Raw genomic sequence first — 22,147 nt, 5'->3', positions numbered from 1 at the left:
ACCATCCACTCTTCCCTCACTCGTCAACAAGACTCCGAGGTACTTGAACTCCTCCACTTGGGGCAAGATCTCCTCCCCAACCCGGAGATGGCACTCCACCCTTTTCCGGGCGAGAACCATGGACTCGGACTTGGAGGTGCTGATTCTCATCCCAGTCGCTTCACACTCGGCTGCGAACCGATCCAGTGAGAGCTGAAGATCCTGGCTAGATGAAGCCATCAGGACCACATCATCTGCAAAAAGCAGAGACCTAATCCTGCAGCCACCAAATCGGCAACTATCACGAGGGCATGAAATACATAGTATAAATAGAAAAGCAATAAAAGCCAAATAAATGAGTACGAATCTAATAAAAACAACTCGTTCTAAAAATATAATTAGAAGTGTTGATTTTAAAGGGGAACATTATCACCAGACCTATGTAAGCGTCAATATATACCTTGATGTTGCAGAAAAAAGACCATATATTTTTTTAACCGATTTCCGAACTCTAAATGGGTGAATTTTGGCGAATTAAACGCCTTTCTATTATTCGCTCTCGGGAAGCAATCCGCCATTTTCTCACTTTCGTCGGTGTGTTGTCGGAGGGTGTAACAACACGAACAGGGACGGATTCAAGTTGCACCAGTGGCCCAAAGATGCGAAAGTGGCAAGAAATTGGACGAAATTTGTTCAAAATACGAGGCTGTGGGATAAGCCGACGAAATGTTGTTTGTTCCGCACACTTTACCGACGAAAGCTATGCTACGACAGAGATGGCAAGAATGTGTGGATATCCTGCGACACTCAAAGCAGATGCATTTCCAACCATAAAGTCAAAGAAATCTGCCGCCAGACCCCCATTGAATCTGCCGGAGTGTGTGAGCAATTCAGGGACAAAGGATGTCGGTAGCACGGCAAGCAATGGCGGCAGTTTGTTCCCGCAGACGAGCGAGCTAAACCCCCCATCGACCCGAGCTTCCCTGGCCTGCTGACGTCAACTCCAAAACTGGACAGATCAGCTTTCAGGAAAAGAACGCGGATGAGGGTATGTCTACAGAATATATTAATTGATGAAAATTGGGCTGTCTGCACTCTCAAAGTGCATGTTGTTGCCAAATGTATTTCATATGCTGTAAACCTAGTTCATAGTTGTTAGTTTCCTTTAATGCCAAACAAACACATACCAATCGTTGGTTAGAAGGCCATTTTCTCACTTTCGTCGGTGTGTTGTCGGAGGGTGTAACAACACGAACAGGGACGGATTCAAGTTGCACCAGTGGCCCAAAGATGCGAAAGTGGCAAGAAATTGGACGTAATTTGTTCAAAATACGAGGCTGTGGGGAAAGCCGACAAAATGGTCAGTCGTTTGTTCCGCACACTTTATCGACGAAAGCTATGCTACAACAGAGATGGCAAGAATGTGTGGATATCCTGCGACACTCAAAGCAGATGCTGACATCAACTCCAAAACTGGACAGATAAGCTTTCAGGAAAAGAGAGCGGATGAGGGTATGTCTACAGAATATATTAATTGATGAAAACTTTATTCATTACTCGCGGTTTTACGTAAATTATTATACATAAACTGTGTTCACCAATAACTTAGCTTGAAAACATTTATTTTTTTCAATCATTCGAGTACATTCGGGTAGTCTTGTGTAATGCAGTATTTTGTGTCTATTTAGGTATGGTTAACCGGAGTGCTGAAATCGTGGAAAAATATATGTTCTTAGCGCGCCAGAAATGGGCTGTCTGCACTCTCAAAGTGCATGTTGTTGCCAAATGTATTTCATATGCTGTAAACCTAGTTCATAGTTGTTAGTAATTATCTTATCAGACAGTGTTAAGCCGCTGAAATCCGAGTCTGAATCCGAGCTAATGTCGCTATACCTTGCTGTTTGTTTGTATTGGCATCACTGTGTGACGTCACAGGAAAATGGACGGGTGTATATAACGATGGTTAAAATCAGGCACTTTGAAGCTTTTTTTTTAGGGATATTGCGTGATGGGTAAAATTTTGAAAAAAACTTACATTCGTAATCTGTTGAATCGCTTAAGCCGCTGAAATCAGAGTCCGAATCCGAGCTAATGTCGCTATAGCTTGCTGTTCTTTCCGCCATGTTTGTTTGTGTTGGCTTCACTATGTGACGTCACAGGAAAATGGACGGGTGGTTAAAATCAGGCACTTTGAAGCTATTTTTAGGGATATTGCGTGATGGGTAAAATTTTGAAAAAAACTTCGAAACATAAAATAAGCCACTGGGAACTGATTTTTAATGGTTTTAACCCTTCTGAAATTGTGATAATGTTCCCCTTTAACAAAAACAAAACATTTTTAACCGCAATCGATGTGCCTGTTTTGTTGAGAGTAGTGTATATGTAATAATGTATTAAATAATTGATCATTTGACCTACCTCTAGTCACACAGGTATCCCACCTGGCCCAAAATTAATCTCAGAACAAGTTAAATGGCTTATTATAACAATCAAATGAGAGCAGTTGTTGTAATTAGATTATTTTCTCACACAAGTGATTTAGTCCGTTGACAAAGAAAGCAACAACACAGTCGTGTATGAATCATTTGAGACTTTAACAACTTTTAGAGATCAATTTTAGTTTTACTTAAAACATTGACTTTTTGCATGAGTGGCAAAAAAAAAAATGGGATAAAGTATACGATCATGTCACTTTTTGTCTGGAAAATACATCATCACATTTCTTATTGGCATTTATGTAACCTATTAACAACATTTCATGATTGATATCCATACATTAACAATCCTTTTTTTTTTATACCTACATTAGAATTCTTGATAAATGCCAGTAGAAGAAGCACAAAAAACGTGTTTGTTTCAACATACCGTATTTTCCGCACTATAAGCCGCACCTAAAAAACACACATTTTCACAAAAGCTGACAGTGCGGCTTATAACCCGGTGCGCCTTATATATGGATTAATATAAATATTTATTTTCATAAAGTTTCGGTCTCGCAACTACGGTAAACAGCCGCCATCTTTTTTCCCCGTAGAAGAGGAAGCGCTTCTTCTTCTATGGTAAGCAACCGCCAAGGTAAGCACCCGCCCCCATAGAAGAGGAAGCGCTTCTTCTTCTACTGTAAGCAACCACCCGCCCCCATAGAAGAAGAAGAAGAGCGCGGATATTACGTTTCATTTCCTTTGTGTGTTTACATCTGTAAAGACCACAAAATGGCTCCTACTAAGCGACAGGTTTCCGGTTCATGAAAAGACGCAATCTCTCCATCCGCACACGGACTACTATTTCATAGCAACTGCCTAAAGACTTTCAAGAAAAGCTGGCTACTTTCCGTGCATATTGTAAAAACAAGATAGCTGAAAAAAAGATCCGGCCAGAGAACATTATCAACATGGACGAGGTTCCACTGACTTTTGATATTCCTGTGAACCGCACTGTGGATACAACGGGAGCACGTACGGTGAATATTCGCACCACAGGGAATGAGAAGTCGTCCTTCACTGTGGTTCTAGCTTGCCATGCTAATGGCCAGAAACTTCCACCCATGGTGATATTCAAAAGGAAGACCTTGCCAAAAGAGACCTTTCCAGCCGGCGTCATCATAAAAGCTAACTCGAAGGGATGGATGGATGAAGAAAAGATGAGCGAGTGGTTAAGGGAAGTTTACGCGAAGAGGCCGGGTGGCTTTTTTCACGCAGCTCCGTCCATGTTGATATACGACTCCATGCGCGCCCACATCACGCTGGTTTTTAATATATTATTAAAGTTTGACTGACCTATCTGACTGTTTTTTTGACATTCCCTTTAGCGCAGTTAGATGCGGCTTATAACACGGGGCGGCTTATAGGTGGACAAAGTTTTGAAATATGCCGTTCATTGAAGGCGCGGCTTATAAGCCAGGGCGGCTTATGGTGCGGAAAATACGGTAATAATGTTGGGAAGTCTTGTCTTGGGTTTTTTCTGTCTTGTGATTTGCATGTTTTAGTTTGAAAAGTAACTCTCTTCTCGTTTCAGGTCACTTGCCCTTCCTTTTGTGTCATCAGTCTGACGTCATCCCGGTTCCCTGATTGTTTCCACCTGTTCCCTATTACCCTCATGTGTCTTATAAGCCCACTCCTTCCTTTGTTCTGTGCCAGATTGTTTCGTTTATTCGTGCTCTCTAGCCTCCATGCCCATGTCCATGCCTTGTCTTGCCTCGTCTTGTGCTTATGTTCTTCGATTCTGAATCCCTTCGTTGCTATTTTGAGTTTTCCTTTCTTCCTCCTCAGCAGAGTGATTTTTTTGTTATTTAGTTAATTCAGCCGAAGTGGTAAGTTTCAGTTATTTTTCATTCTTTCCTCACATTTTTGAGTGACAATTTTTGTTAATACTTTATTAGATTAGATAGTATAGAATTGTTCATAGTTGTTGTTTCTTCCTCCTGTTGGAGCGTTTTTTGTTTATACATTTTATAGCATATATTAATTATATTTCGTCTTTGCTTTTGTGTTTTCCTCCGTTCGGAGCGATTTTTGGTTGTTCCTATTTCTTGGCACCGTTTTTGCCGGTTAGTTTTTTTGGATAAAATAGATATTGTAATCCTTGACTTTGGAGGTGAAAAGGAAGCTGTCAAAATAAAAGCCTGTCTAAGTTCCCTACTCTGCATCTGAGTCCTATCCTTTTACCAAGCCTTGACAAATAATCGTTATAAGACGGATAGCTAAATAGCACGCGTAACACGCTGTTAATGACACTGATTGGCTGTGTGTTTTTTTTGGTGTGTTTTTTGGCTAATGTTTTTTTTTGGTGTTTTTACGGCCGTCAAAGAGTTTTGTTCAATAAAAGTGATCGATGGACCTCCTGTGCTCCTTAAAATGTCTCCACAGAAGTTACAATAATTGAACCGTGTTGACAAACGCACATATTTGCAGGGCGCGGATACGTCAGCAGTAGAGATGGCCGATATTATCGGCCGATAAATGCTTTAAAATGTAATATCGGAAATTATCGGTATCGGTTTCAAAAAGTAAAATTAATGACTTTTTAAAACGCCGCTGTACGGAGCGGTACATATCCGGTAAAACACGGACGTAGGGAGAAGTACAGAGTAGTTGCGTCTTCCAGTCAGCAGCCTCTCTCCTCTCCCACACACAACACAGGAGTTGACGACTGCAGCATGAAAGGTTTACTGGCGACGCTTGATGACCTCATCAAACCACCGCGAGCGGAGCATAACAACAACAAGAGTGTATTGTTGCCGGTGCTGTAGCCGTGGCTAACAAGCGACTAACTGACTGACTAACGACACCATGTCTATGGTTTGGGATTATCTTAAAGTGTGTCTGACGGATAAAAAACTGGCAATTTGCAATGACTGCAAAAAGTTGGTTATGCGAGGAGGAACCAAGACGTCTTCCTTTAATATGAGCAATTTGATCTCCCACCTCTTCAAGAATCATAAGGAGATACACCATGAATACAAGCGGAAGATGGATGAAAAGCAAACACCGAAAGCAGCTTGCAGTGAACAGAGGTGCCCTGTCTCAGCGCAGCATTTCAGAAGCTCTGACTGACTGCTAGGCCACTTCAAGCACTCACCACTAGCTTGCAGCACATTTGTTACACTCATACAAATACGTTAGAGCAAGGCAGATTGAGCCCAGTTTATAATTTCCTGTTATAAAGTATACCAGGCAGTTTTGCACTAAAGGAGGACTATGTTATTGTTTACTTTATTGCTCTAGTACTGTGGTTCTCAACTTTTTTTCAGTGATGTACCCCCTGTGAACATTTTTTTAATTCAAATACCCCCTAATCAGAGCAAAGCATTTTTGGTTGGAAAAAAAAGAGATAAAGAAGCACTATGTCATCAGTTTCTGATTAATTAAATTGTATAACAGTGAAAAATATTGCTCATTTGTAGTGTTTTTTCTTGAACTATTTGGAAAAAAAGATATAAAAATAACTAAAAACTTGTTGAGAAATAAACAAGTGATTCAATTATAAATTAAAACTGCAAGCAGCGATGGCCGGGACCGACTTTGAGGGCTCATAAAATCCAAACCGGAGCAGTAATTAAAACTCTTTCATTAACTTACAAAGTACAAAGAAGAAGAACCATGATAAACATTCTGAATTTATTTAACTCATCCATTCTTTCATTCTTTCACTCACAAAATAATCTTACTTATCTCAACATATGAAATGTAACTTACTTCACCAATTATTATTTATTTACTTATTTTATTTTATTGTGATTACTTATGGAGTATATTGTGAATAAATTGAGAACAGGAAGTGAACAAAAGTTTTAGCAACTGTTATGTAAAAGAAAAGGGGTAGGATTAAATAAGCTCTGCTTCTTCCTACTCCTTTTCGAACATGTTGAAAAGAGAAACTGGAGATTGTGATGTATCATGTTGTATACTTGCATGTTCGAAATAAACTCAAACTCAAACTCAAACTTTTAATCAGAAGGGTTCAATCTCTCTCCTGTGGTAATTTGAAGCCGACACGACAAACGCGCTCAGAGGAGATAATGTTAGAAAAAAGGTGACTGTTTTTACACAACTTTTGTTTTGAAGGGGGAATTGCAAACCTCCTGTTGATTTTTGCCGGGAATTGTCAGTGTATGAAATGTGAGACCTCCATAAGAGGTTTTTGTTTCATATCTCTACGACATTCCTACTGGGAGTTACAGGCAGTTTTTTTCTGTGTTTTCTTCCTAGGGGGCACTAGAGCGCAATTTTAAGTTTTGGGGTTTGGTTTTTTGATTAGATCGCAATTTTCACCAGTCCTGATGTGTGTGTGTCCAATTTGGTGAGTTTTGAAGCATGTTAAGAGGGTCAAGTTACAGCTCAAAGAGGCGGCGGTATAATAATAAAACGCTAGAAATTCAATAGGGTCCTCTGTCCCAAAGGGACTCGGTCCCTAATAAAGATTTCTACACATAGAAGTAATCATCAACTCAAAGTGCCCTCTTTGGGGATTGTAATAGAGATCCATCTGGATTCATGAACTTAATTCTAAACATTTCTTCACAAAAAAAGAAATCTTTAACATCAATATTTATGGAACATGTCCACAAAAAATCTAGCTGTCAACACTGAATATTGCATTGTTGCATTTCTTTTCACAGTTCTTTTTGACAGACATTTTAGTGAGAAACCTGAGCTTGTGCTTCACTGAGTTTATGAACTTACATTCATATTTTGTTGAAGTGTTATTCAATAAATATATTTATAAAGGATTTTTGAATTGTTGCTATTTTTAGAATATTTAAAAAAAATCTTACGTACTCTTTGGCATACCTTCAAGTACCCCCAGGGGTACGCATACCCCCATTTGAGAACCACTGCTCTAGTACACTCTGGACTGAAGCTGTGTGCCTTCACTGTTTTTGTAGCTGTTGTTTTGAGGCATGTTTAAAAAAAATAAAAAATTACAGGCAGTTTTGTCATTTTTTTTCTTCTGAGGATCAGTTTTTTCTGCGTTTTATTAAAAAATTGCGCTAGAGCGCAATTTTGAGATTTGGGGTTAGGTTTTTTTATTAGATAGCAATTTCTGCCAGTCCTGATGTGTGCGTTCAGTTTGGTGAGTTTTGAAGCGTGTTAAGGGGGTCAAATTACAGCTCAAAGAGGCAAAAGTTACTGTTTTTACAAAAATTTAGTGTTGAAGGGGGAATAGCAAACTTCCTGTAGATTTTTGGCCGAGGAAATAAATTAATTAAATTCAAGTCCCTGCGACCCCAAAGGGAATAAGCGGTAGAAAATGGATGGATGGATGGATGGATGGCACTCTAAGTGAGACCTACATAGAGGTTTTTGTTTCATGTCTCTACGACATTCGTACTGGGAGTTAGAGAAAGTTTTCTTTGTAGGGGGCGCTAGAGCGCAATTTTGAGTTTTGGGGTTTGGTTTTTTTTACCAAAGAGTTTTGTTCGAGTTTATTTATGTGTGCGTCAAATTTGGTGAGTTTTGAAGCATGTTAAGAGGGTCAAAGTACCGCGCAAAGCTGCGGAATAAGAAAGAATAATGCACTTTGTGAAAGTCAAAGTATAGTACTTCCCATAGTTGTAGTGGGTATCAGGATTATCTAAGGGAGAGCATGTCCCAAATTCCAAGCTGCTGTTTTGAGGCATGTTAAAAAAAAAAAAAGCACTTTGTGACTTCAATAATAAATATGGCAGTGCCATGTTGGCACTTTTTTCCATAACTTCAGTTGATTTATTTTGGAAAACTTTGTTACATTGTTTAATGCATCCAGCGGGGCATCACAACAAAATTAGGCATAATAATGTGTTCATTCCACAACTGTATGAATCGGTAATTAAGAGTTGGACAATATCGGAATGTCGGATATCGGCAAAAAAGCCATTATCGGACATCTCTAGTCAGCAGTGGACACCCTAGAATGGAGGTCGCGGCCTGCATGTGGCTCTTTAGCGGCGCCCTCGTGACTCCCTGGAGCTTTTCAAAAAATGTATGAAAATGGAAAAAAGATGGGTGAACAAATGTATTTTTTGTTTTAATATGGAATACGCCTCGACTCTGCAACATCGCGTGGACATCGGGGGCGGTACCTCTGGATTGGCAGACCGGGGTGGTGGTTCCTCTCTTTAAGAAGGGGAACCGGAGGGTGTGTTCCAACTATCGTTTGATCACACTCCTCAGCCTTCCCGGTAAGGTCTATTCAGGTGTACTGGAGAGGAGGTTACACCGGATAGTCGAACCTCGGATTCAGGAGGAACAGTGTGGTTTTCGCCCTGGTCGTGGAACTGTGGACCAGCTCTATACTCTCGGCAGGGTCCTTGAGGGTGCATGGGAGTTTGCCCAACCAGTCTACATGTGCTTTGTGGACTTGGAGAAGGCATTCGACCGTGTACCCCGGGAAGTCCTGTGGGGAGTGCTCAGAGAGTATGGGGTAACGGACTGTCTTATTGTGGCAGTTCGCTCCCTGTATGATCAGTGTCAGAGCTTGGTCCGCATTGCCGGCAGTAAGTCGGACACGTTTTCAGTGAGGGTTGGACACCGCCAAGGCTGCCCTTTGTCACCCATTCTGTTCATAACCTTTATGGACAGAATTTGTAGGCGCAGTCAAGGCGTTGAGGGGATCTGGTTTGGTGGCTGCAGGATTAGGTCACTGCTATTTGCAGATGATGTGGTCCTGATGGCTTCCTCCGGCCAAGATCTTCAGCTCTCACTGGATCGGTTCGCAGCCGAGTGTGAAGCGACTGGGATGGGAATCAGCACCTCCAAGTCCGAGTCCATGGTTCTCTCCCGGAAAAGGGTGGAGTGCCATCTCCGGGTTGGGGAGGAGATCTTGCCCCAAGTGGAGGAGTTCAAGTACCTCGGAGTCTTGTTCACGAGTGGGGGAAGAGTGGATCGTGAGATCGACAGGCGGATCGGTGCGGCGTCTTCAGTAATGCGGACGCTGTATCGATCCGTTGTGGTGAAGAAGGAGCTGAACCGGAAGGCAAAGCTCTCGATTTACCGATCGATCTACGTTCCCATCCTCACCTACGGTCATGAGCTTTGGGTCATGACCGAAAGGACAAGATCACGGGTACAAGCGGCCGAAATGAGTTTCCTCCGCCGAGTGGCGGGGCTCTCCCTTAGAGATAGGGTGAGAAGCTCTGTCATTCGGGGGGAGCTCAAAGTAAAGCCGCTGCTCCTCCACATCGAGAGGAGCCAGATGAGGTGGTTCGGGCATCTGGTCAGCATGCCACCCGAACGCCTCCCTAGGAAGGTGTTTCGTGCACGTCCGACCGGTAGGAGGCCACGGGGAAGACCCAGGACACGCTGGGAAGACTATCTCTCCCGGCTGGCCTGGGAACGCCTCGGGATCCCCCGGGAGGAGCTGGACGAAGTGGCTGGGGAGAGGGAAGTCTGGGCTTCTCTGCTTAAGCTGCTGCCCCCGCGACCCGACCTCGGATAAGCGGAAGAAGATGGATGGATGGATGGATGGATATGGTTTCTGTAGGAGGACAAACATGACACAATCCTTCCCAATTGTTAGAAATCCCAATGTTATATTAAAAATGCTTCACCGATGTTACGGCGGGGTTGCAGCTTGCTGCAAGGTTCGTTCCCCCGGGATGCAAACGGACCACTCCGGACAGGACATGCAGGTAGGAACATGATTTATTGCTCGAATATCAAAGAAGCACCAAAAACAGGAAAACAAGACGAAGAAAAAATGTGCCGATCCCACTGGATGCTAGTGCTACTACTTAGCATAGACTAAAGACAGGGAATACTCACGTAACGGTAGCTTGAAGCAAACAAAGAAGCCAGGACGAGTGTGGCAAGAGAGGTGAATAAATAACTCTCTGATTAGTGGTCGACTGCAGGTGAGCGTGCCGACCACTAACCAGAGGCAGGTGAACCCAATTAATCCCCGTAGAAACCAAAACAAACCCAGGAGGTGCACAAAACAGGAACTAAGGGAGTCCAAAAATAACAGAAAATAACAAAAACATGATACAGGCCACGGATCATGACAACCGATGAGAGTATTTGGCGAGCGCCGTTTTGTCCTACTAATTATGGCGGTCCTTGAACTTGTAAACACACGTACAACTTTCTCCGACGTTGCCACAGAAAGACGTGTTTTAAGTCACTGATTTGTCCACCAAACTTCTTATGCGGTGCGTGAACACGTGAGCTTTGTTGACGTTATTGACTTGTCGGAGTGCTAATCAGGCATATTTGGTCAGTGCATGACTGCAAGCTAATCGATGCTAACATGCTATTTAGGCTAGCTGTATGTACATATTGCATCATTATGCCTCGTTTGGAGGTATATTTGAGCTCATTTGCCTTCCTTTACTTATGTCCTCTGTGTATTTAATTTATATTTGCATGTCTCATGACACATTATCTGTATGAAATATTGGCTGCATTTCTGATCGTAGTTTGTGTGCCATGTTGTTCCAGACCACAGCAAATGTTACCCAGCTTGCAAAGAATATAATAAATGAATTAGAAATAGATAGTCTGCCATTTCCTTTAACTTGGACACACACATCTATACCTTTGGCCATTCTAAGACCGTTTTTATTTCACCTTCTGAGAAGCCTCCGTTTAACAATGTTGTAAAAATGTGTAGAATAAATATTACATTTCAACATTTCTGTCAACGAAGATTTGCAAAAGCCTGCGACACATAGTCATTTTGATAGTAGGCTAATATAGACACTTACATACAGACACCTTCATTATAAGACTTATATAAAGCTTTTTAATTTTTTGAGGCTCCAGACAGATTTTGGGGGGTATTTTTGGTCCAATATGTCTCTTTCAACAGTTTGGGTTGCCGACCCCTGCCCTAGAGGAACCAGTGGTCATGACATCACAAATACCGTAGGGGCGGGCGGGCTTTGAGGAGCCAAGCGGCAGCACAAGCCACAACCGAGAGACCAACGACAAACAAGGATATGATCATTTTTTAATATTATCGACTCATTTTATCGGTTGATTTTTCATTATTAATTAATTATTAATTGCCATTATCGGTATTGCTGATAACAGTGAGCATCCCGAGTTGTATTTATCCTGTTTTTGAGAAGAAATGTACATTTGAGGACCAGGTTATTATTTGCTTTATAACTCAGTTTAGACGTTTGTAGCTGTACCAAATCATTGGATTTTAGTATTTTCAATTAAACAAAGGAAGAGTTTGTGTGTTTTCTATAATCAACATGATGTTTTATTCTTACTGATCTTATTTGTAAGATCGTTAGTGACTGGAGTGTACTTTTACAATAATTTCCCCATATTTATTTACAATAACTCAAGATATGGTAACACTAGCAAACAATAGAGAATGAAGAGGGTTTTAGTGCAGAACATCCATCCATCTTCTTCCGCTTATCAGAGTTCGGGTCGCGGGGGCAGCAGCATAAGCAGGGAAGCCTGGGCTTCCCTCTCCCCAGCCTCTTCGTCCAGCTCTTCCCGGGGGATCCCGAGGCGTTCCCAGGCCAGCCGGGAGACATAGTCTTCCCAACGTGTTCTGGGTCTTCCCAATGGCCTCCTACCGGTCAGACGTGCCCTAAACACCTCCCTAGGGAGGCGTTCGGGTGGCATCCTGACCAGATGCCCGAACCACCTCATCTGGCTCCTCTCCATGTGGAGGAGCACCGGCTTTACTTTGAGCTCCTCCCGGATGACAGAGCTTCTCACCCTATCTCTAAGGGAGAGCCCCGCCACCCGGTGGAGGAAACTCATTTGGGCCGCTTGTACCCGTGATCTTGTCCTTTCGGTCGTAACCCAAAACTCATGACCATAGGTGAGAATGGGAACGTAGATGGAAATTGAGAGCTTTGCCTTCCGGCTCAGCTCCTTCTTCACCACAACGGATCGATACAGCGTCCGCATTACTGAAGATGCCGCACCGATCCGCCTGTCGATCTCACGATCCACTCTTCCCTTACTCGTGAGCAAGACTCCGAGGTACTTGAACTACTCTACTTGGGGCAGGGTCTCCTCCCCAACCCGGAGATGGCACTCCACCCTTTTCCGGGCGAGAACCATGGACTCTGACTTGGAGGTGCTGATTCCCATCCCAGTCTCTTCACACTCGGCTGCGAACCGATCCAGTGAGAGCTGAAGATCCTGGCCAGATGAAGCCATCAGGACCACATCATCTGCAAAAAGCAGAGACCTAATCCTGCAGCCACCAAACCGGATCCCCTCAACACCTTGACTGCGCCTAGAAATTCTGTCCATAAAAGTTATGAACATAATCTGTGACAAAGGGCAGCCTTGGCGGAGTCCAACCCTCACTGGAAACGTGTCCGACTTACTGCCGGCAATGCGGACCAAGCTCTGACACTGATCGTACAGGGAGCAGACCGCTACAATCAGACAGTCTGATACCCCATACTCTCTGAGCACTCTCCACAGGACTTCCCGGGGTACACGGTTGAATGCCTTCTCCAAGTCCACAAAGCACATGTAGACTGGTTGGGCAAACTCCCATGCACCCTCAAGGACATATTTAGCTTTATTCATGATTGAAATATTTGCTACCTTACGTTGTACATTTTTATTGTGAGCTTTCCAGCTCATGTTGTCATCTATTATTACACTAAGTAATGTAATTTCCTTCCCTCTATCGATGTCAATGCCCTCTATTTGTATTTGAACATCTTGTGTATTGTTACCGAATATAATTATTTTAGTTTTACTTAAGTTTAGTGATCCATTGTTGTAAGTTATCTATTTCTCCTGCAATCGTTTTCATTAGCTCCCAAAATGCAGTAGTATCGTCTGCAAATAGTACTAACCTTGAGTCTTGTATGAACTTACAGATCTCCTTTACATAGAGGTGGAATAATGTTGGTCCGAGCATTGACCCCGGGGGAACATGGCACGTTTAAACTGGCCAACGTGTATTCACCTAGCTTCATATATTGCGCCCTATTTGTTAGGTAGCTTATCACAAAATTTAAAGGGGAACATTATCACAATTTCAGAAGGGTTAAAACCATTAAAAATCAGTTCCCAGTGGCTTATTATATTTTTCGAAGTTTTTTTCAAAATTTTACCCATCACGCAATATCCCTAAAAAAAGCTTCAAAGTGCCTGATTTTAACCATCGTTATATACACCCGTCCATTTTCCTGTGACGTCACATAGTGAAGCCAACACAAACAAACATGGCAGAAAGAACAGCAAGCTATAGCGACATTAGCTCGGATTCAGACTCGGATTTCAGCGGCTTAAGCTTACGATTACGAATGTATTGAAACGGATGGTTGTAGTGTGGAGGCAGGTAGCGAAAACGAAATTGAAGAAGAAACTGAAGCTATTGAGCCATATCGGTTTGAACCGTATGCAAGCGAAACCGACGAAAACGACACGACAGCCAGCGACACGGGAGAAAGCGAGGACGAATTCGGCGATCGCCTTCCAACCAACGATTGGTATGTGTGTGTTTGGCATTAAAGGAAACTAACAACTATGAACTAGGTTTACAGCAAAATACAGAAATACATTTGGCAACAACATGCACTTTGAGAGTGCAGACAGACCAATTTTCATCAATTAATATATTCTGTAGACATACCCTCATGTCAGCAGGCCAGGGAAGCTAGGGTCGATATTCTTCTCTTGACGGTGTGAGCCAAGACATCCAGGGGGTTTAGCTCGCTCGTCTGCGGGAACAAACTGCCGCCATTGCTTGCCGTGCTACCGAGGTCCTTTGTCCCTGAATTGCTCACACACTCCGGCAGATTCAATGGGGGTCTGGCGGAAGATTTCTTTGACTTTATCGTTGGAAATGCATCTGCTTTGAGGGTCGCAGGATATCCACACATTCTTGCCATCTCTGTCGTAGCATAGCTTTCGTCGGTAAAGTGTGCGGAACAAACGTCCAATTTCTTGCCACTTTGGCATCTTTGGGCCACTGGTGCAACTTGAATCCGTCCCTGTTCGTGTTGTTACACCCTCCGACAACACACCGACGAGGCATGATGTCTCCAAGGTACGGAAAACAGGCGAAAAAACGGAAAATAACAGAGCTGATTTGACTCGGTGTTTGAGAAAATGGCGGATTGCTTCCCGTTGTGACGTCATCGCTCCGAGAGCGAATATTAGAAAGGCGTTTAATTCGCCAAAATTCACCCATTTAGAGTTCGGAAATCGGTTAAAAAAATATATGGTCTTTTTTCTGCAACATCAAGGTATATATTGACGCTTACATAGGTCTGGTGATAATGTTCCCCTTTAAACTTTGGCATTGTTATGTGTGGACACGGATAAGGTTAGGTGGGATTTACCCTGGATAACATTATCCAGCTTAGTGTAAACAGGGCCTAAGTGGAGGCACGTAAAAACGGCACATCTTGAAAAGACGAAGATGGTCTGCAAAACAAAATCTATGCAAAATGTTGACCAAAGAACCACCATTACATGTTGCGTAGACCAGTGGTGCCCAACCTTTTTTGCACCACGGACCGGTTTACTGTAGGCAAATCATTTTCAGGGACCGGCTTTCCACTTGTGCCAGATAAATACAGCAAAAATAAGTGCATTAAAAATACAACTCATGATAACATTGAATTAGTGGGAGCCCTGGGCTTGTTTCTTTGCAATTGAGATCCCCAGCAGGTTACCATCAACCTGCTACGGACTGCAGATGGAAATCAGCCTTTGGCTACAATCTGTCACATTTATACTTTATATGTTCATTAAAGTGCATTGTATCATGTCACAAAGTTAGAACAAATATAACAAATGGCAACTTCCTATGAGGAGTTTTATTGGGGTTAGGGTTAGGGTTAACACTATAAACAAGCTTATTGGTGTTTCTAGTGGGACAGGAGAAGGTTCAGTCGGAGTAAATGCAGACCTTTATGATTTACCGTATTTTCCGCACTATTAGCCGCACCTAAAAACCACAAATTTACTCAAAAGCTGACAGTGCGGCTTTTAACCCGGTGCGCTTTATATATGGATTAATATTACGATTCATCTTCATAAAGTTTCGATCTCGCAACTTCGGTAAACAGCCGCCATCTTTTTTCCCGGTAGAACAGGAAGCGCTTCTTCTTCTACGCAAGCAACCGCCAAGGTAAGCACCCGCCCCCATAGAACAGGAAGCGCTTCTTCTTCTACTGTAAGCAACCACCCGCCCGCGTAGAAGAAGAAAAGGCGCGCGGATATACCGTACGTTTCATTTCCTTTGTGTGTTTACATCTGTAAAGACCACAAAATGGCTCCTACTAAGCGTCAGGGATCCGGTTCATGAAAAGACGCAATCTCTCCATCCGCACACGGATTACTATTTCACAGCAACTGATATTCCTGTGAACCGCACTGTGGATACAACGGGAGCACGTACGGTGAATATTCGCACCACAGGGAATGAGAAGTCATCCTTCACTGTGGTTCTAGCTTGCCATGCTAATGGCCAGAACCTTCCACCCATGGTGATATTCAAAAGGAAGACCTTGCCAAAAGAGACCTTTCCAGCCGGCGTCATCATAAAAGCTAACTCGAAGGGATGGATGAAGAAAAGATGAGCGAGTGGTTAAGGTAAGTTTAAGTTTACGCGAAGAGGCCGGGTGGCTTTTTTTCACGCAGCTCTGTCCATGTTGATATACGTATGTTTGTGATTGCACATTTGCGTACATTTTGGGAGTGAACAGAGTTGTTAGAACGCTGGTTTTTAATATATTATTAAAGTTTGACTGACCTATCTGACTGTTTTTTTGACATTCCTTTAGCGCAGTTAGATGCGGCTTACAACACGGGGCGGCTTATAGGTGGACAAAGTTTTGAAATATGCCGTTCATTGAAGGCGCGGCTTTTAACCCAGGGCGCCTTATGGTGCGGAAAATACGGTAATTATAGTTTCTCTGCTGCCCGGTAACAAATGCGTCACGGACCGGTACCGGTCCCCGGACCGGTGGTTGGGGACCACTGACGTAGACCACAATTAAGTGGTAGAAATGTAAAAAAAAAAAATCATAATATGACCCCTTTAAGTCTTTGAGAAACAAGAGTCCACGTCTGAAGAAGGAATTTCTTGTAGAAATGTGAATTATATTTATATAGCGCTTTTCTCTAGTGACTCAAAGCGCTTTTACATAGTGAAACCCAATATCTAAGTTACATTTAAACCAGTGTGGGTGGCACTGGGAGCGGGTGGGTAAAGTGTCTTGCCCAAGGACACAACGGCAGTGACTAGGATGGCGGAAGCGGGGGATCGAACCTGGAACACTCAAGTTGCCGGCACGGCCACTCTACCAACCGAGCTAATACGCCCCCATTTCTCGTAGAAATATACAATTAGATATTTGCCCTTTGCAATTTAAGAATAATGATTTTGATTAGACTGCTGCCCCCGCGACCCGACCTCGGATAAGGGGAAGAAGATGGATGGATGGATGGATTTTGATTAGAGATGTCCGATAATGGCTTTTTTGCCGATATCTGATATTCCGATATTGTCCAACTCTTAATTACCGATTCCGATATCAACCGATACCGATATATACAGTCGTGGAATTAACACATTATTATGCCTAATTTTGTTGCGATGCCCCGCTGGATGCATTAAACAATGTAACAAGGTTTTCCAAAATAAATCAACTCAAGTTATGGAAAAAAAATGCCAACATGGCACTGCCATATTTATTATTGAAGTCACAAAGTGCATTACTTTTTTTAACATGCCTCAAAACAGCAGCTTGGAATTTGGGACATGCTGTCCCTGAGAGAGCATGAGGAGGTTGGGGGGCGGGGTTTCGGGGTAGGGGCTAGCGGGGGTGTATATTAATAATAATAATAATAACTGGGATTTATATAGCGCTTTTCTAAGTACCCAAAGTCGCTTTACATGTAGAACCCATCAATCATTCACACCTGGTGGTGGTAAGCTACTTTCATAGCCACAGCTGCCCTGGGGTAGACTGACGGAAGCGTGGCTGCAATTTGCGCCAACGGCCCCTCCGACCACCACCTATCATTCACCATTCAATTCACCGGTGTGAGTGGCACCGGGGGCAAAGGGTGAAGTGTCCCGCCCAAGGACACAACGGCAGCGATTTTTGGATGGTAAGAGGCGGGGAGCAAACCTGCAACCCCTCAGGTTTCTGGCACGGTTGCTCTACCCACTACGCCATGCCGCCCCATATTGTAGCGTCCTGGAAGAGTTAGTGCTGCAGGGGGTTCTGGGTATTTGTTCTGTTGTGTTTATGTTGTGTTACGGTGCGGATGTTCTCCCGAAATGTGTTTGTCATTCTTGTTTGGTGTGGGTTCACAGTGTGGCGCATATTTGTAACAGTGTTAAAGTTGTTTATACGGCCACCCTTGGTGTGACCTATATGGCTGTTGACCAATTATGCAATCACTTGTGTGTGTGAAAAGCCGTAGATATTATGTGACTGGGCCCGGTACGCAAAGGCAGTGCCTTTAAGGTTTATTGGCGCTCTGTACTTCTCCCTACGTCCGTGTACACAGCGGCGTTTTAAAGGGGAACATTATCACCAGACCTATGTAAGCGTCAATATATACCTTGATGTTGCAGAAAAAAGACCATATATTTTTTTTACCGATTTCCGAACTCTAAATGGGTGAATTTTGGCGAATTAAACGTCTTTCTAATATTCGCTCTCGGGGCGATGGCCTCACAATGTGACGTCGCATCGGGAAGCAATCCGCCATTTTCTCAAACACCGAGTCAAATCAGCTCTGTTATTTTCCGTTTTTTCGACTGTTTTCCGTACGTTGGAGACATCATGCCTCGTCGGTGTGTTGTCGGAGGGTGTAACAACACGAACAGGGACGGATTCAAGTTGCACCAGTGGCCCAAAGATGCCAAAGTGGCAAGAAATTGGACGTTTGTTCCGCACACTTTACCGACGGAAGCTATGCTACGACAGAGATGGCAAGAATGTGTGGATATCCTGCGACACTCAAAGCAGATGCATTTCCAACCATAAAGTCAAAGAAATCTGCCGCCAGACCCCCATTGAATCTGCCGGAGAGTGTGAGCAATTCAGGGACAAAGGATCTTGCTAACACGGCAAGCAATGGTGGCAGTTTGTTCCCGCAGACGAGCGAGCTAAACCCCCTGGATGTCTTGGCTCACACCGTCCCTTATGCCACCGAAGATGATCAAGAGAAGAATATCGACCCTAGCTTCCCTGGCCTGCTGACATCAACTCCAAAACTGGACAGATCAGCTTTCAGGAAAAGAGCGCGGATGAGGGTATGTCTACAGAATATACTAATTGATGAAAATTGGGCTGTCTGCACTCTCAAAGTGCATGTTGTTGCCAAACCTAGTTCATAGTTGTTAGTTTCCTTTAATGCCAAACAAACACATACCAATCTGTTAAGAATTCTCCATGTTTATCTATGTTTTCAGATACTTTATTTTGAAGCATTTCTTGACAGTGTCACTTCCGCTTCCTTCCTGTAGGGGTCACTTCCGCTTCCCTTTTGACGTGTGTTAATGTGTGCTGACTTGTTTCTCTGCTACGTTTAATCGGTGCTCTAGTCTTTGACGATGTGAGTATGTTGATTATTATATAAGACTAATTTAGTTTATTAATAGACATCACTGTGTTTGTGTAACATTTAGTGGTGTTTTATGAGTATTATTAGTGCTGTGTTGTCAGAATGCTACGAGCTAACATCTCCCTGTTAAGGATAGCATTGTTGCTGCTAATGTGGCTAGCTCACATGCCATTGTAGAAATGCAATATATTATGTCTCTAATATTTTACTTTGAGCAAACATTTATATTGTTGTTTAGTTAAATGACATAAATGTTGATGGGTGTTTGCTTCTGATTTACAGATAACTAACTAACTAAATAAATTAACCTAAACCAATATGCACCATTAAAGTTGGAAGAGTCCAAATGATGACTGTGTGTTCTCTGACCGGAACCCCAACGTGGTCAATATCCGAAAAAACCCAGTCGCAGAGTTTAATACTCAACACAATCGTTGGTTAGAAGGCGATCGCCGAATTCGTCCTCGCTTTCTCCCGTGTCGCTGGCTGTCGTGTCGTTTTCGTCGGTTTCGCTTGCATACGGTTCAAACCGATATGGCTCAATAGCTTCAGTTTCTTCTTCAATTTCGTTTTTGCTACCTGCCTCCACACTACAACCATCCGTTTCAATACATGCGTAATCTGTTGAATCGCTTAAGCCGCTGAAATCCGAGTCTGAATCCGAGCTTATGTCGCTATAGCTTGCTGTTCTATCCGCCATGTTTGTTTGTGTTGGCTTCACTGTGTGACGTCACAGGAAAATGGACGGGTGTTTATAACGATGGTTAAAATCAGGCACTTTGAAGCTTTTTTTAGGGATATTGCGTGATGGGTAAAATTTTGGAAAAAAAATTCGAAAAATATAATAAGCCACTGGGAACTGATTTTTAATGGTTTTAACCATTCTGAAATTGTGATAATGTTCCCCTTTAAAAAGTCATATATTTTACTTTTTGAAACCGATACCGATAATTTCCAATATTACATTTTAAAGCATTTATCGTCCAATATTATCGGACATCTCTAATTTTGATCTTAACAACATACTTTAAAGACAACAAAGTTCAACTATACAACATTCATCTTGGTTTCTAATGGATAAAACAACAATTATTTGGTAACTTTCTTTGACTTTATGAGCTGTGACACTTGTGGAGAACTTCCCAATAATCCAAAGTTGAGAGTAATCATATTACCGTATTTTCCGCACTATTAGCCGCACCTAAAAACCACAAATTTACTCAAAAGCTGACAGTGCGGCTTATAACCCGGTGCGCTTTATATATGGATTAATATTAAGATTCATTTTCATAAAGTTTCGGTCTCGCAACTACGGTAAACAGCCGCCATCTTTTTTCCCCGTAGAAGAGGAAGTGCTTCTTCTTCTACGCAAGCAACCGCCAAGGTAAGCACCCGCCCCCATAGAACAGGAAGCGCTTCTTCTTCTACTGTAAGCAACCACCCGCCCCGGTAGAAGAAGAAGAAGAAGCGCGCGGATATTACGTTTCATTTCCTTTGTGTGTTTACATCTGTAAAGACCACAAAATGGCTCCTACTAAGCGACAGGTTTCCGGTTCATGAAAAGACGCAATCTCTCCATCCGCACACGGACTACTATTTCACAGCAACTGCCTAAAGACTTTCAAGAAAAGCTGGCTACTTTCCGTGCATATTGTAAAAACAAGATAGCTGAAAAAAAGATCCGGCCAGAGAACATTATCAACATGGACGAGGTTCCACTGACTTTTGATATTCCTGTGAACCGCACTGTGGATACAACGGGAGCACGTACGGTGAATATTTCGCACCACAGGGAATGAGAAGTCATCCTTCACTGTGGTTCTAGCTTGCCATGCTAATGGCCAGAAACTTCCACCCATGGTGATATTCAAAAGGAAGACCTTGCCAAAAGAGACCTTTCCAGCCGGCGTCATCATAAAAGCTAACTCGAAGGGATGGATGGATGAAGAAAAGATGAGCGAGTGGTTAAGGTAAGTTTACGCGAAGAGGCCGGGTGGCTTTTTTCACGCAGCTCCGTCCATGTTGATATACGACTCCATGCGCGCCCACATCACGCTGGTTTTTAATATATTATTAAAGTTTGACTGACCTATCCGACTGTTTTTTTGACATTCCTTTAGCGCAGTTAGATGCGGCTTATAACACGGGGCGGCTTATAGGTGGACAAAGTTTTGAAATATGCCGTTCATTGAAGGCGCGGCTTTTAACCCAGGGCGGCTTATGGTGCGGAAAATACGGTATTCTTGTTCTTTATTACTTACCTCCAATCCTCTGCACGTTGATGTAGACATGTGGTCCAGTCTTCTCTTCACATCTCTTACTCTTCCCCAACATCTCTTCTTTCAAATCTCTATTTTCTTTACACAAGCGCTTGTTTTGCTCTTCCACTTTCTTCATTTGACTTTTGCATTCTTTCATCTCCTCTGATGTGAACTCCACTGCCTTCTTCAAGCTAACAATCATGGCGTTTCTTTGTTTGACTTGCTCAACCAGATCGGCTATTATCTCAGCGACGGTCTTTTCAGGGTTTATGATAGCCTCCAAAATTGCGTTGTTGGACATTTCAAGACGCTCTTTTTTATCTGCCGTTTTCGTCGTTTTCTCCGTCGGTGATTTGCTGGAAGTTGATTCTCTTCCAGTTTCTCTTTTACATGACGTCGCCATCTTAGCATAGCAGTAGTCGTCCATCTTCTATCAAGTCTTCAATCTTCACTTCAGATAACACTCCATCGCTGCAAACTCAACTTCCGTTTCGTGGGTTTTTAGAAATGACGCATCTTGGAGAATCTATATAGCTGTTAGATCGTACATTTACAACTTCTCTCGGTAGCCTCAGCGGCTCAGTTCGCCATCTTGGTCGCCACCAAACCTATTCAGAAACACGATCGCATCTGCGCATGTGCAGGATTGACGTCATTTCCTTTTAACTTGTGTTTACACGACGGAGATTCTGCAACCTTTTTGAATGTTGTGTTTTATTTATGAAAATAAAAACGTACATAACACAGATGTAGGGGGTTACAATAAAATAAACAAATACGTACACATGTATGCCCGATTAGATGTTGATTATCTCTCTAAGAATTGGTTACAAATACAGCCAATGACAGCGCGGGAAAGTGTATGAATACATCACGTAGTACTTGATTGATTGTTTA

At 42.8% G+C, this 22,147-nt stretch overlaps 1 protein-coding gene across 1 annotated transcript in view; it reads right to left on the bottom strand.

Annotated features, from left to right (window-relative positions):
• Positions 1-21,867, bottom strand: part of LOC133619220 (uncharacterized) — a 30,969-nt gene extending 9,102 nt beyond the window's left edge. The window contains exon 1 of the mRNA XM_061980158.2: positions 21,251-21,867. Coding sequence (XP_061836142.2) covers positions 21,251-21,677 — 427 coding nt within the window. The 5' untranslated portion in view covers positions 21,678-21,867. The remainder of the gene's footprint in view (positions 1-21,250) is intronic.
• Between the last annotated feature and the right edge of the window lie 280 nt (positions 21,868-22,147).

Source organism: Nerophis lumbriciformis, linkage group LG20 (genome assembly GCF_033978685.3).
Source record: "Nerophis lumbriciformis linkage group LG20, RoL_Nlum_v2.1, whole genome shotgun sequence".
NCBI lineage: Eukaryota > Metazoa > Chordata > Actinopteri > Syngnathiformes > Syngnathidae > Nerophis > Nerophis lumbriciformis.
The sequence above is the reverse complement of the archived record's forward strand: the minus strand, read 5'-3'. Positions and strand labels throughout refer to the sequence as shown.